Below are 15,080 nucleotides of genomic sequence, written 5' to 3'. Positions count from 1 at the left end.
AGGTTGATGCCGCAGTCAACGACGCGACCTCCACCTCGCGCCAATTTACCAGGGAGATGGGTGGCTAGGCCCCCACAGCAGTCCCAATTTAACCGACAGTCAGCTCCTCCTCAGCAGCAGCAACAGCAACAAGGCCTCAGGCCCACTTCCCCTCCTTTTGGTCAAGGAAACAACGGCAACCGTTGCTTCAATTGTGGCAGCCCCTCGCATTTCATCAAGAACTGTCCGCAACCTAGGAGATCATTCCCAGGGCAGCTCTCCAACGCAAACAATAAGGGCAAAGGGAAGAAACAGATGGTACAAGTTCGCCAAGGCAGGGTGAACTTCGCCGCCGTCTCCGAACTTCCCGAGGGCGCTCCTATAATGACGGGTACTTTCACTATTCATTATCAACCCGCCATTATACTTTTTGATTCCGGTGGAACTCATAGCTTTATCAGTTCAAAATTTGGAGCCAAACTAGGATTAGAATTATATCCGGTTAATGGAAGTTATTTGATTGCAACCCCGGGTGGTAGAGTGGCATCCAATCAAATATGTAGAAATGTGCCAATCCAGTTGGGCAGCAATCTGGTGAAGACAGATTTGCTTTTGCTGGATCTAGAAGGGATGGATGTTTTGTTAGGTATGGATTGGATGTCGGAACACCATGTCTCACTGGATATCTCATCCAGAGTAGTGGAGATAGACTCACCCTATCAAGGAACCACCACTCTTTATCTATCACACAAAGGGTGTATCAACTCTTGTGCCTATGCGGCAGAAGGGATTAAACTCGAGGCCATCCCGATTGTGTGTGAATATCCGGATGTTTTCCCAGACGATCTGCCAGGAATGCCTCCAGATAGGGATGTTGAGTTCATTATCGAGTTACAGCCAGGTACGGCACCTATCTCCAAAAGGCCCTACCGTATGCCACCAAACGAACTAGCAGAACTAAAAACCCAACTTCAAGATCTTCTTGATAAAGGTTACATCCGTCCAAGTGCTTCACCATGGGGATGCCCAGCTCTATTCGTGAAAAAGAAGGACAATAGCCTACGAATGTGCGTAGACTATCGCCCTCTCAATGCGGTGACAATCAAAAACAAATATCCTCTGCCCCGCATTGACATTCTTTTCGATCAGCTAGCCGGAGCCAAGGTGTTTTCAAAAATTGACCTTCGCTCTGGATACCACCAAATCAAGATAAGACCTTGTGACATTCCAAAAACAGCCTTCTCTACCAGATATGGACTTTATGAATATCTGGTTATGTCCTTTGGTCTTACCAATGCTCCAGCTTATTTCATGTATCTCATGAATTCAGTTTTCATGACGGAGCTAGATAGATTTGTCGTGGTATTCATCGACGATATCCTTATCTATTCTAAAAACCCTGAAGATCATGCCAAACACCTTCGAATAGTTCTTCAGAAGTTAAGAGATCATCGTCTGTATGCTAAATTCTCCAAGTGTGAATTTTGGATTGATACAGTAAAATTTCTAGGCCACACTGTTTCTAGCAATGGCATATCTGTGGACCCTAGCAAGGTTCAGGAGGTAATGGATTGGGAGCCTCCTACTTCTATTCATCAGATCCGTAGCTTTCTAGGTTTGGCTGGCTATTATCACTGATTCATTCCTGATTTTTCCAGAATAGCCAAACCTATGACCGAGCTACTGAAAAAGGGAATTAAGTTTGTCTGGAATAAGAAATGCGAAGAAGCATTTCACACCTTAAGAGCCCATCTCACTACTGCCCCAGTGTTGGCTCAACCGGACAACTCTAAACCCTTCGATGTCTATTGCGATGCTTCAGGCATCAGACTCGGTTGTGTACTCATGCAGAACAACCGCGTCATTGCTTATGCTTCTCGAGCACTCCGGCCCCATGAGCAAAACTATCCTACCCATGATCTTGAGCTGGCAGCTGTGATTCATGCGCTCAAGATTTGGAGACACCATCTCATGGGAACCAAGTGTAATATCTACACTGATCACAAGAGCCTCAAATACATATTCACCCAAGCAGATTTGAATATGAGACAACGCCGTTGGCTAGAATTAATCAAAGATTATGACCTGGAAGTCCATTATCATCCAGGCAAGGCCAACGTGGTTGCAGACGCCTTGAGTCGAAAAGCACATTGCTCTTGTTTATCAGTAGAGGCTCTGAATGAAACCCTCTGTTGGGAGATGAGAAAGCTTAACCTTGAAATTATATCCCAAGGTAGTTTGAATCAGCTTTCAGAGGAAGTTCCAATTAAGAATAGTATCATCATGGCCCAACAACATGATGATGGGATAAAGATCATTAAGCAAAATCTTATTAAAGGAGAGGAGAAATATAAGTGCTTTCAGATAGATCCTTTGGGAGTACTCTGGTTCAAGGAACGGATTGTTGTACCTAAAGATCAGCAACTTCGAAAGCAAATTCTAGATGAAGCACATTTGTCCAAGTTTTCTATGCACCCTGGTAGTACCAAAATGTACCAGGACTTGAGACAGAACTTCTGGTGGACTCGCATGAAAAGAGAAATAGCAAGGTATGTTGCTGGATGCGATATCTGCCAGAGGGTCAAAGCCAGTCATCTCAAGACTGCTGGTGTCTTGCAACCATTGCCTATTCCCTCTTGGAAATAGGAAGACATCAGTATAGATTTCATCGTTGGTTTGCCCAACACCTCCCAGAAACATGACTCCATTTGGGTAATCGTAGATCGATTAACCAAAACTGCTCACTTTCTTCCTGTGCATACTACTTTTACCACCAAGAAGTATGCGGAAATCTACATAGAGCAAATCATTAGACTCCATGGAGTACCTAAGACGATCATCTCTGATCGTGGTGCTCAATTCATCGCTCGTTTTTGGGAGCAACTTCAGACATCTCTAGGGACTAGACTTATTCGAAGCTCAGCATATCATCCCCAAACGGACGGACAAACCGAAAGAGTCAACCAAATCCTAGAGGATATGCTAAGAGCTTGCGTCATTCAGTATGGCAAAAGTTGGGACCAGTGCTTACCGTTGGCAGAATTCTCGTACAACAACAGCTTCCAATCAAGTCTTCAAATGGCTCCATTCGAAGCTCTATACGGTCGCCGGTGTCGAACTCCTTTGAGTTGGTCACAAGTCGGTGAACGTAAAATCTTTGGACCCGACTTGGTCATGGAGGCTGAAATCAAGGTAAAGCACATTCAAACCAATCTTAAAGCAGCTCAATCCAGACAGAAAAGCTACGCGGACAAACGTAGGAAGCCCTTACAGTTTTCTGTAGGAGAGTTTGTGTATCTTCGGGTGTCTCCTACTCGAGGAGTTCAACGTTTCGGCATCAAAGGAAAACTTGCTCCTCGATACGTTGGACCCTTCGAAATCCTTGAGATCTGCGGACCTGTAGCTTATCATCTTCGACTTCCACCTCAACTAGCGGCTGTCCATAATGTTTTCCATGTTTCCCAACTCAAGAAATGTTTCCAAGTCCCCACGGAGATCATAGATCTACAGGCTATCGCTATAGAACCTGATCTTTCTTATGCCGAGCATCCCATCAAGATCCTAGATGCCAAAGAAAGAAGTACCAGAAGAGCGACGATCAAGATGTATAAAATTCAGTGGAATCATCACACTGAAGAAGAAGCAACTTGGGAAACCGAAGCTTATCTCCAAAAACATTTTCCGGATTTCCTGAACGACAATCTTTAACCTTGAAATCTCCAACTCTATCTTGTTCCGAAATCTCGGGACGAGATTCTTTTTAGGAGGGAGGGTTGTGACACCTCAGGTATATGGGAGCCAGACTTAGTGCATTGCGTGTAGGACGTACTCTTGTGTGTTGTTTAAGGACAAGATTTTAGGGTGTTTTCTGTAATTTTAGAAAAATATAAGGCTTAATGTGCAAAATGTGTGTGAGGGTGGATAATTTTGAAATATAGGAAGGGCTGATTTGCAATAATGTTTTACCTTTAAACCACTGTAAAAATTGAAAACAAATCAGGGAGTTGTTTGAAATGTAAAATTTAAAAAGGTTTTAAAAGAAATTTGACTAGTTGTATGGTTTTTAAAATAACTTTGAATCTTCAACTCTCATGAAGTCGAACCCTAAAGAAAAGTTGTAGAACGTTTTATTCTCTACACTTTTGGTTTTTAGAGCATTTTCATTTGAGCTCTAGTTTGAAAGTTACTCAGGATTTACAGTGGAGTCCCTGGGTTTTTCAGTATTTGCAACCAGGTCCTCGTCGTCCACCTCCAGCTGCTCTGCTCTGCTCTGCTCTGCCCGAGAGCTGCTGCCACCGCCGCTTAACTCCGGCGAGCTGCCCCGGCCGCCTCCTGCCCCCGCGCCGCTCGCCAGTGCCACCTCCACCTCCAGCGCATCACCCCCGCCGCTTGTCAGGCCCTGGTGGCCATTTCCCGAGCCACCACGCCGCTCCCCTGCTCTCCCCGGCCGCCACGACGTCGCCGGCGTCCAGCTCCTCCTTGCCATGCCCCAGTGCTTCTCCGAGCATATAAAGCTCTTCAGCACCTCGTGAGCAACCCCTTTCGCCTTTTTCCCGAGCTCACATCACCCCCGGTCGTCTTCTTCCTCGCATCGCCGCCGTCCAAGCTTCGCCGCCGTTCGGCCTCGCCGTCGGTAGCCTCCTCCAGAGCATCCCACCCTTGATCCAGACCCCCATCAGCACCACAACTACTCCCTAACACTCATCGCACCGGCCAATTGCTTGTTCCTCCACCGGAGACGTCTGCCCGCGAGCACGTCGGAGTTCTTCCTTCGCCGCCATTTGGCCTCGCCGTTGACAGCTCGATCCCGAGCCTCCCCTTCCCGATTTCTTGCTCCACCAGCGCCACATCACCCTCCTGAAGCTCACAGCACCGACCTTTTTCCAATCCCTCCACCGGAACGTCCTGTCCACGTGCACGCCGTCGTTTCTCCGCCGCCACAGCTCAGCTTCGTCGTCGTTCCGCTTCTCCAGTGCTTCCCCACCCCGGTCAAGTACACGATCGGCACCACATCATCCTCACGAAGCTCTCCAGGCACTTCTCGACTACTTTCCGGCCCTCCAGCCACCGGAACACCGCCACCGAGCTTCCAAGCTCCGCCGCCGCCTCTGTCACCGTCGTTCCACCGCTACAGCCCCTCCCCCGCCCAACTCCGGCCACCTACGTGACCGCCGTAAGCCCCTGAGCATTTCCCCTCCCTTTCCCCTCACCGCCGACGAGCTATCTCGCCGGAATCGCTCGCCGTTGATCTGTCCCCTAGAGGAAAACCGGCTAGGGACCTGATTGCTTAGTTTCAAAACTTTCCAGGGGTCTCTTTGTGAAGAATCAGTGCCTTTTTCATTTTTCCCTTCCAGCCAGTTTTGAAAATTCATAGGAAAGTGTAGAAAAATCCAAAAATGGCAAAACCAGTTCTGTTGTGTTCATAAATTTATATCTACAACTTTGGTTACTAAAGTGTAGTTTGAAATCAGTTAGTTTTGCAGTTATTTAAATGTTTTCAAAAAGGGATCTTTTGTGTATAACTTATATGATTTAAGTTTGTTTCCTGCAATTCTTGGTTTCTAGTTAGTTTAAGTAGTGTTTAGCTTTGTGTGAAATTTTCCAGACCAGTACAACTTTGTGAATTGAATAATTTTTAAAATTTGTCAAATGAGTTCAAACAATTAAGATTTAAGTATAATTACTACTAAATGTGTTTGAACCTATGATTAGGAATAATTTGCTTTAGTTTTGTGATATTAGTTGTTTGATGATTTTGTCATTTTATTGTTGATGCTGAGTGTGTATTGATCTGTTAAATTGCAACTTTACCGTGAAGGAAAGACTTAACATGTTTGTTACTAAAAATCAATCCTTGCATATCATGTAGACTCATCGACGCTTGAAGACGGAGACTACGAGTTGATCTTGGAACCCGAACCCGGGCTATCTGAAGACTCCGTCCAAGTTACTGAAGAAGTGACTGAAGCCCCGAACCGACGTTCGGAAGTTTTTAACTCGTTTGACCCTAACTTCACTTCCGAAGGCAAGCCCCGGTGCACGTCCCAATATTTCAAGTTATTACAAATTCATTAATATATTATATATTTTGCATTACGTCTAGGAGTTGAGATGAAACCCTAGTTGCATGAAATCTTAGGAAACCAATGGATTGTACCGAGTCCTTATTGCTTAGGTGCTCGGCTAAATAGGACCGGTAAAATTCGAGTGATTTCCTGTCACTCGCGCGATCTAGGAATTGCTTGTTTACAATTCTGCAACCACTATAAGGATGACGGACAGGGTCATGTGTTGTACCATGACCTGGAAGTTTACCCTGTCTGTTTTGATAAAAGCTTTAAGGTCGAAATGTGTGGTAGTGGTGGCTAAGCGTTTGAAAGTACTAGCCACATGCCGTGAAATATGGTAAGCAGTAAGCCTAGTAACCGATCAGCCCGGCAAGTGGACATACCTCCCACCACTCGTATTTTGGTTTTTCTTGTTACTCGATTCAACGTGCAGGAATACGTGTTGCAAGGGCAACCAGGAGTACGGGTTTGTAGTCGCGCTACAGCCGTACGTCCTGCACACATTGGGTGTGCGTATGGTCCTGCAGTCGCTTGTGGTGGCCCTGATCCACGACCCGGAATGAAAGGCAAACGGTTGCTTCGGAATCATCGTTGGATGTTCCAAGCGTGTGTGTTAGGTTTACCTTGCAAGGTTGAAATTCGGTCCGGATCGTCCGCCTCTCACGAGTATTGAGATTGCTTATCCCTTTTACCACATAGAGTAAAAAGTATAATTGATAATGGAGGAATCTTGATGATTGATAATCTCTATCTTGCTTGTTTAGTATAGGTGCTTACCTAGAATGGTTAATCAAGCTAGAATCGGAAAGCTAAAACTTGAAGTAGATTATACTCTCTATTGCTTTTCAGCTGAAAATAAACCTAGAACCTTACCATACCTTCATGAGTCTAGTTATGGGCTAACGTATACCCAAACCCGGGTAAGCCTTGCTGAGTATCATTATACTCAGCCTTGCTAGAACTGCTTTCAGGTATGCCGGTTGAGAACCAGGCTGATAGTGCGTACTGCCCCTTTGCTGTTCCACCTGGTTGGTCCGTGGAATGGGATCCGTCCCCGGCCAGCATTGACCCCTCGGAGTGACACCATCGACTGGGCTACGCATGGTGTTGCTGATGGCGACGTTGTTAGTCGCGTTGTCTTTTCGCTATAACTTTGGTCGACGGGTGTTTACCCGTTGCTTTTAAATAACCCTTTGTTTATTTTGCTCCAGTCAGGGCTGGAGAAAACTGGTTTGTAAAAATACTGCTTACTCTGTGATAAAGGCTTGCGTTGTTATGTACCTGGAGTTCTTCTTGTATGAGTATAACCTACTCCGATCCTGTGTAACCGTGGTTGCATCGGGCGGTGACCCGACAGACCCGTGGGTTGTTCCGTTTGAAGTGCATTTGAGATCATCTTATCTTTGTAAATGATGATTAGTGCACTTGAATCGGAATAATTCAGACGGTTCTGCGACAGAGGGATTTCGCCCTGGCTCCATCAACAGCTGGCAAGACCTCTGCACCGCCTTCATCAACCACTTCCAGGCATCCTGTCCGGGTCCCAAAACCAGATGAGATCTGGGCAGTGTCACCCAGCAGCCCAATGAGTCCCTTCATGACTACAACAAAAGGTACTTCGCTAATCGTAACACGATTATGGAGGTTGATGACAGGGAGATGATGGCGGTCGTCAACAAGCACGCCGACATGGCGGATGCTGAAAAAGCCCACCGCCACCACAATGACCAACGCAACATTGACGACCATCCCAAGTAGCGGCAAGACGACTGCCCATGACGCGATGGCTGCCCTCCTCGACACAGCTCCAACAAGAACCATGACCGTCCTGAGTCATCCAAGAACCAAAACTACAAACGCGGCCCTGAAAACACCATTGCCGTGGCGGATCAACCCTGACAGCGTAGCTCCCTTATCCAGGAGGATCTGGATCGGCTTCTGGACGGCAAGTGCACGTGGCACAAGGACACCAACCACACCCCTGTGAGTGTCATGCACTTCACAACAGTGTGGCGACTAACGATGCTAAGCGTCCCCGCTATGACGACCGGGACAAAGCAACAGGTTCCAAAGGCTCCCGCAGCCGCAGACGCCGAAACAACTCGCCCAGGCATGATTGTGAAGAACCAGCTGACAAGTCCCTAAGAGACTTCCAAGACGTTGACTACACCATCAACTTCATCTACGGTGGCTCTAGAGCCCCACGGTGCCAATGCCGACTCAAGCTAGATCAGCGCGAGGTCAACTCGATATTTTAGCACCCGGTTGAGCCCTTGCGATGGTCAGAGGTCCCCATAACCTTCGACCGGCGCATTCACTGGGTTCACATGCCTAGCCCAGGATCTTACCCGCTGGTGATCAGTCTAGTGGTGAGCATGGTCCGCCTCTCCAAAGTTCTCATTGACGGAGGCAGCAGCGACAACATCATCTTTTCTAAGACACTAGAGAGCATGGGTTACGACATGACTTCCCCAGTCCTGACCCAGGAAGCCGTCTACATGATCATTCCTGGCTCATGTTCGATTCCAGTCGGCCAAGTGACTCTCCCGATTACCTTCGGAATCCGGGAGAACTATCATACAGAGCACCTCCACTTCGAGGTCGCCTCATTCGAGACTTTGTACCACGCAATCTTAGGGAGGCCCACCCTCACCAGGTTCATGGTAATCCCCAACCACACGTATCTTGTACTCAAGATGCCGGCGCCAAATGGATTCATCTCTATTCATGGTGACATGAAGACCTCTCAATCTTGTGAGACAGAGAATATCAGCATCTCCGAGGCATTAGAGCTGTCCAAGAATGCTGTCTTGGTCGCCGAGTTGGCAAAGAAGATTTGTCTATAGGATCTCTCCATTCTGGAAAATGTCTCGGCCACCGAGTCATAGTTGCAGCCGGACCACACAATGAAGGCCATCCTCCTCAGGGAGAATGACCCTGACAAGACCGCCCTAATCGGAGTGGACCTCGATCAAGCATAGGAAGACGCGCTCACCTCCATCCTTCGCGCCAATTGGGACACCTTCGCATGGAAGCCCTCTGACATGCCAGACATTCTGAGGGAGGAGGCTGAGCACTCCTTAGATCTCGATGAAAAGGCTTAACCCGTCAAGCAATAGCTCCGGCGCTCCGGTCAGGATCAGAAGGAGGCAATTAGGGTAGAAGTTACTCGGCTCCTAGCCGTAGGGTTTATCCGTGAAGTCACACATCCCGAATGGCTGGCAAACCTAGTCCTTGTAAAAAACAAAAATGGTGAATGGAGAATGTGTGTCGACTACACTAATCTCATCAAGCACTGCCCTGAACACCCCTTTCCCCTTCTGCGCATCGACCAGGTTGTTGACTCCATGGCTGGTGTGTTCTCCTCTCCTTTCTTGATTGTTACTATGGGTATCATCAGATTGGCCTCAAGAAGTCAGATCAATAGAAGACATCCTTCATTACTCCTTTCAGGGCATATTGCTACAACATCATGATGTTCGAACTAAAGAACGCAGGTGCTACGTACCAAAAGGCCATCCAAAGATGCCTCCAGGGGCAGATTGGTACCAAAAGGCCATCCAGAGATGCCTCTAGGGGTAGATCGGGCGTAATGTCGAAGCTTACATCAATGACGTGGTGGTCAAGACAAGGTCCAGCGACCAGTTCATTGCTAATCTGGCTGAAACATTTGAGAATCTCAGTAAATTCAAATGGTTGCTAAACCCAACAAAATGTGTCTTTAGTGTCCCTTCTGAAAAGTTACTCGGCTTCATGTCAGCAACCGAGGCATCAAAGCCAACCCCACAAAGGTCAACGCAATCAGGAAAATGAAGCCTCCCCAATGCAAGAAGGACTTGATGAAGCTAACCGGCTGCATGGCAGCCCTTAGCTGATTCATCAGCCGACTTGGTGATAAGGGCTTGCCCTTCTTCAAACTACTCTGAAAAGCAGACAAGTTCATGTGGGACAACAATGCCTCTAGGGCACTTGGCAAACTCAAGGAGCTCCTAACCAAGCCACCGGTGGTCACGGCCCCGGACCCAGGCGAGTTCTTACTCCTCTACATAGCAGCTACAACCCATGTGGTCAGCACAGTCCTGGTCGTCGAACGAGATGAACCAGGGCACGCCTACAAGGTGCAATGACCCACTTACTTCATCATTGAAGTACTCATTGATTCCAAGGTGCGCTACCCAATGGTCCAAAAACTCTTGTACGTGATCCTCATCACGCCCAGGAACCTACGACACTACTTCCAAGTGCATAGCACCAAGGTCGTATCCTCCTTCCCACTTGGCGACATCCTCCACAACCAAGATACGAACGGCTGAGTTGTCAAGTGGTTAGTCAAGCTCCGCGCTCTCCATCAAGTTCATTGCCCGGTCTACGATCAAGTCACAAGCCCTGGTTGACTTCATGGCTGAGTGGACCGGGATCCAGGATCCACCGCCGAAGCAACGATCCAAGCACTGGAAGATGTACCTCGATGGTGCCCTCAACCTCGATGACGCTGGTGCTGGAGTCCTTTTCATATCACCAAAAGGCAAACAGCTCAAGTATGTACTTCAGCTACTCTTCAAGGCCACAAACAATGCTGCTGAGTACAAGGCCCTTATTCATGGTCTCCGGATCGCCACCTCACTCGGCATCAAGCGGCTCCTAGCCTACAGCGACTCCAAAGTCATCATCCTACAGGTAAACAAAGATTGGGACTGCACACAAGAGAAAATGGACGCTTACTGCAAGGAGATATGGAAGCCAAAGGCCAAATTTTATGGCATGGAATTCTATCATGTCCTCAGGGACTGCAATGTCGCAGCAGATGTCCTCTCCAAGCTTGGCTCCAAACAAGCCCTCGTCCTAAAGGGAATCTTCATCTAGGCGCTCAACAGCCCCATGGTGAAGTTCGAGGAGGATCCTCCCACCAAGCCAGACTTGGTACCAGCCGAGGGCTAGGAAGGACTCATCATCGAGTCCGACTGGTGGGCCCCCATCATCGACTTCATCATCCACAACAAGTCTTACCCTGAGAATAAGGAACACGAAAAGCTCTCTAGATGAGTTGTCGACTACGTCGTTATTGGCAATGACTTGTTCAAGCACTCGGCTTCTTCAAGGACGCTGAGCAAGTGCATCTCACAAAGCGATGGAGTAGCTCTACTCAGAGAGATCCACTCGGGCATCTGTGCGAACCACACAGGATCTTCCACCCTGGTGGGAAAAGCCTTCAGGTCCGGCTTCTACTGGCCCACGGCACTTGCCGACGCCCACCACATCGTCAAAAAGTGCACGGGATGTCAGTTCTTCGCCAAGTAGCAACATTTCCCTGCACAGGTTTGGAGAACAATATCGCCCTCGTGGCCTTTCCCCTGTTGGGGGCTCGACTCGGTCAGACTCCTCAAGACCTCCATGGGTGGCTTCACCCACATCTACGTCGCAATCGATAAATTCACCAAGTGGATTGAGGTCAAGCCAGTCACCACTACTACCGCTGCCAAGGCTGTCGGTGTTTTACTGCCACACCCACCGAGGGATACCCCTAAGGTGGTGAGTTTGTCGGTAGGGTGTCATCGAGATCAGGAACTTGAAGGTGCAAGGAACATAAAGTTTAGACAGGTTCAGGCCGCCGAGAGTGTAATACCCTACGTCCTGTGTGGTTTGTATTGCCTTAGGTGGTGATTGAGTGATCTCCTGCATGAGGCACGAGTTGTCCCTCATGCTCTTGTTCGAGGAGGGTCCCTGTCCGCCCTTATATAGTCTGGGTGGACAGGGTTTCATGGAAATCCTTAGGAGTCCTACCCAAATACTTTTCAGGTAGTTTCCTACTGTATCCAACTAGTTCTACTACTGCTCGAGTAGTTCTACTTCAGTACGAGTAGTTACAACTGGTGTAAGGTGTGGGCCATCTCCCACTCCTTATCCTGTAAGATGTACGCCATGTGCACAGTCCTGTGGGCCCAGGTCTGACAAGCCCCTGAGCTCTTCGTAGTTGAGTACTATAGGCATCCGAGTACTTCTGAAGGCGTCTTCGACTTTTCCCAAACTCCATCTTGAAGGTATCCTCCGAGTACTTCCTTGGCTGCATCGAGGCTATGAGGTGCTCATGCCCTGAGTAGTTGTCAAGTCTTCTTTTATATGGGGTGCAATTAAACTCGCACTCCATATGGAGTAGCCCCCGAGCCTTAGGTTGACTCGTAAAATCAGGCTAAGGGTCAATTTAATCTAGAGTCTTCTATCCTTATCTTCCAAAAGATTTGAATAATAAGTCGCTGATGATACGTGTCCTGTAGCCCTTGAGCCTTGAATCCAAATCCCCAAGGTTTGGAATAAAGGATCCAAAATAATCGTGGCATGCAATATATTATGATAACGATTTGATGGTTAAGATGGGCAAAATTGGTCCAGAAATTCGAAAACCGATCTTTTCGGGAAGGATTCTCTAAAAAAATGGTTAAACAAATAACTTCTCCAAAAAGTGCCCTAAATTATCTCTCAAATCAAATCTTGTTCCCCGAGTCAATGGCTAGATCAGACCTCTAGGATAAAAATATGAAAACCCCTTATTTTGGAATAAAATCCCAGACATAATGGTTAAATAATTATCTTCCCGAGATAAATCTTCAAAAACCCTCTTGAATCAGGATCTTCAGAGTAGTGTTACAGCGTCCAGCCGTAAAGCGTGAGAGTTGTCGCTGAAAACACGCTAAAAGCCCTGTCGCATCCAGCCCTCGAGCTTGGGAGCTAGATGAGTCGCATAGTAGACGCTTGGTAGTCGGTGGCACTAGCCCCTGAATTCAGGCATTGGCCAAGTTGCTGCTGGATCTTGTAATGTTGAAAAAACCAACAAGTTGGAATCGAGTCCAACTAGATGTGTAAGCGAGAAGAGTAGTCGAAGTAGTCGAACACGCGTAAAACTAGTCGGAATCTAGTAAACGCCTTGTCCTGGGAGCGAGGCCCCTTCAGTAACATAGGATACTAGTTGGAAACTAGTAATCTAATACTGGAAGTATGGGAGCGAGGCCCCTTCAGCAAACTTGCACGTAATACCAGTCGTAAACCAGTAAAACGGAGTTATACCGAAAGTATGGGAGCGAGGCCCCTTCAGTAACATAGGATACTAGTCATAAACTAGTAATCTATTACTCAAAGTATGGGAGTGAGGCCCCTTTAGCAAACTTGCGTGTAATACCAGTCATAAACCAGTAAAATAGAGTTATCAGAAGTATGGGAGCAAGACCCCTTCAGTAACATAGGGTATTAGTTGGAAACTAGTAATCTGTTACTGGAAGTATGGGAGCAAGGCCCCTTCAACAAATTTGCGCGTAATACCAGTTGTAAACTAGTAAAACGGAGTTATACCGGAAGTATGGGAGTGAGGCCCCTTCAGCAAACTTGCACGTAATACTGGTCATAAACTAGTAAACTGGAGTTGTACTAGAAATTTGATCTCCAGGCGCTGACAGAAGATGGATTGGTTGGCTAAGGATAAAAACGGCGTAGATGCTCGATATTCCACGAATTAGGAAGCTCCTGACCATCAGGGTACTGTAAGTGATACGACCTTGGTCCTGTAACCTTGTGCATGATGAAGAGCCCCTACCATCATGAGTTAAGCTTGTGTAACCCGGTTTCATCCTGGATTTGTCGAAGAACCATGTCTCCAACAATAAAATAGCGTCGTTGAACGTTCCGATCATGGTAACGACGGACTCCTTGTAAGTAGCGGCCGACTGGAGCAAGACATTGCATTTGATTTCCTCAGCTGAGTCAAGTTCGAGATGTCTTGCACTGTCAGCCTCGCCTTCTTCATACATCTTCAGTCGAGGAGACTTCCATGTTACATCAGCTGGTAATATAGCTTCAGACCCATATACGAAAAAAAGTTGATTGTTCTGTGGCCTTGCTTGGTTGCGTGCGAAGCCTCCAGATTACTGACGAGATCTCATCAATCCACTTGCCGCTCTTTTTGCTATTCTCGTTGTAGAGTCTTTTCTTCAAGCCATTAAGAATCAAGCCGTTGGTGCGCTCAACCTAGCCGTTGGCCCACGGGTGAGCAACTGACATGTACTTGACTTTAATGGAACTGCATTCACAGCAATCCTAGAACTAATGCGAGTGGAAATTGGATCCCAGGTACATGATGATGGTGTTGGGGAAGCCAAAACAGTGCAAGATGTCACAGATGAAGCTAACCACTCGATCCGCAGAAAGCGTTGTGATTAGTTTGTACTCGATGCACTTGGTAAACTTGTCGATGGTGTAACACCCTAAATTTTGCAAAGTACAAAAATTGAATAAAATGATAGGTTATAGGGTCATAGGATTCTGATAAACAATTTTCTCCTTAAGTATAAAAATGAATATTGGAAAAACCATATGATTGTGCATCTCATGCTCTTTGCATTGTTTCATTGGTTGCAGTTATGTGGATTTAAATTCAAATTTCATGTTCAAACTCAAAAGCATTTTGTTTTTCTTCTTTCTTTCTCCCCCTCTCTCTCTTCTCCTTTGGGCCCAGCCCAGCCGGCCCCTTTTCCCCTCTTTCTTTCCCCCTTTCTCTCTCTCCCCCTGCAGCCTGGCCCACAGTCTCCCTCTCCTCCTTCTCTTCTTTTGCCTGCGCATGGTTTCTCCCCGTCGCGGCCCAGCATCCCCGCGCGCGGCCCTCCTTTTCCTTCCCTCTCTTGTTTCTCCCTCGCGCGCGCTCGGCCCATTCCCTCGCTCCCGGCCCAACCCGCCTGAGCCCCGCTCCTTTCCCCGCTCTCTCTCTCTCTGGCGCGAGGGCCCCGCCCGTCGAAATCCTCTTCCCCGCGCCGCACCGAACTCGGGTTCGAGTCCAGCTCGCCCCGCGAGATCTCCACCCCCACCGTATCCGTCTCGGGCCCGCACGTCCAGGCACCCCGCGGCGCCCCTACTTAAGCCGCCGCCCCCCGTGCCCTAGCCTCCACGCTGCAGCCACCGATTTCCACCCCCTCAAAACCCTAACACCCGAGCCGCCACCGCCATTGCCACCTGGCTCGAGAGCTTGCCGCGCCGCCGCCTCGCTGCACCCCG

General features: G+C 47.9%; 1 protein-coding gene across 1 annotated transcript; it reads left to right on the top strand.

The window, feature by feature from the left end:
- The first annotated feature begins 8,374 nt into the window (after positions 1–8,374).
- Positions 8,375–8,893, top strand: LOC112896734. The gene has a single exon (XM_025964853.1). The coding sequence runs from the start codon at positions 8,375–8,377 to the stop codon at positions 8,891–8,893; it is 519 nt and encodes a 172-aa protein (XP_025820638.1).
- The last annotated feature ends 6,187 nt before the right edge of the window (positions 8,894–15,080 follow it).

Source organism: Panicum hallii, chromosome 1 (assembly GCF_002211085.1).
Source record: "Panicum hallii strain FIL2 chromosome 1, PHallii_v3.1, whole genome shotgun sequence".
Classification (NCBI taxonomy): domain Eukaryota; kingdom Viridiplantae; phylum Streptophyta; class Magnoliopsida; order Poales; family Poaceae; genus Panicum; species Panicum hallii.
The sequence above is the reverse complement of the archived record's forward strand: the minus strand, read 5'-3'. Positions and strand labels throughout refer to the sequence as shown.

What these genes read in the sequence shown, in the direction of transcription:
- LOC112896734 (XM_025964853.1), top strand. Translation starts at nt 8,375, where the DNA reads ATGCCTAGCCCAGGATCTTACCCGCTGGTGATCAGTCTAGTGGTGAGC.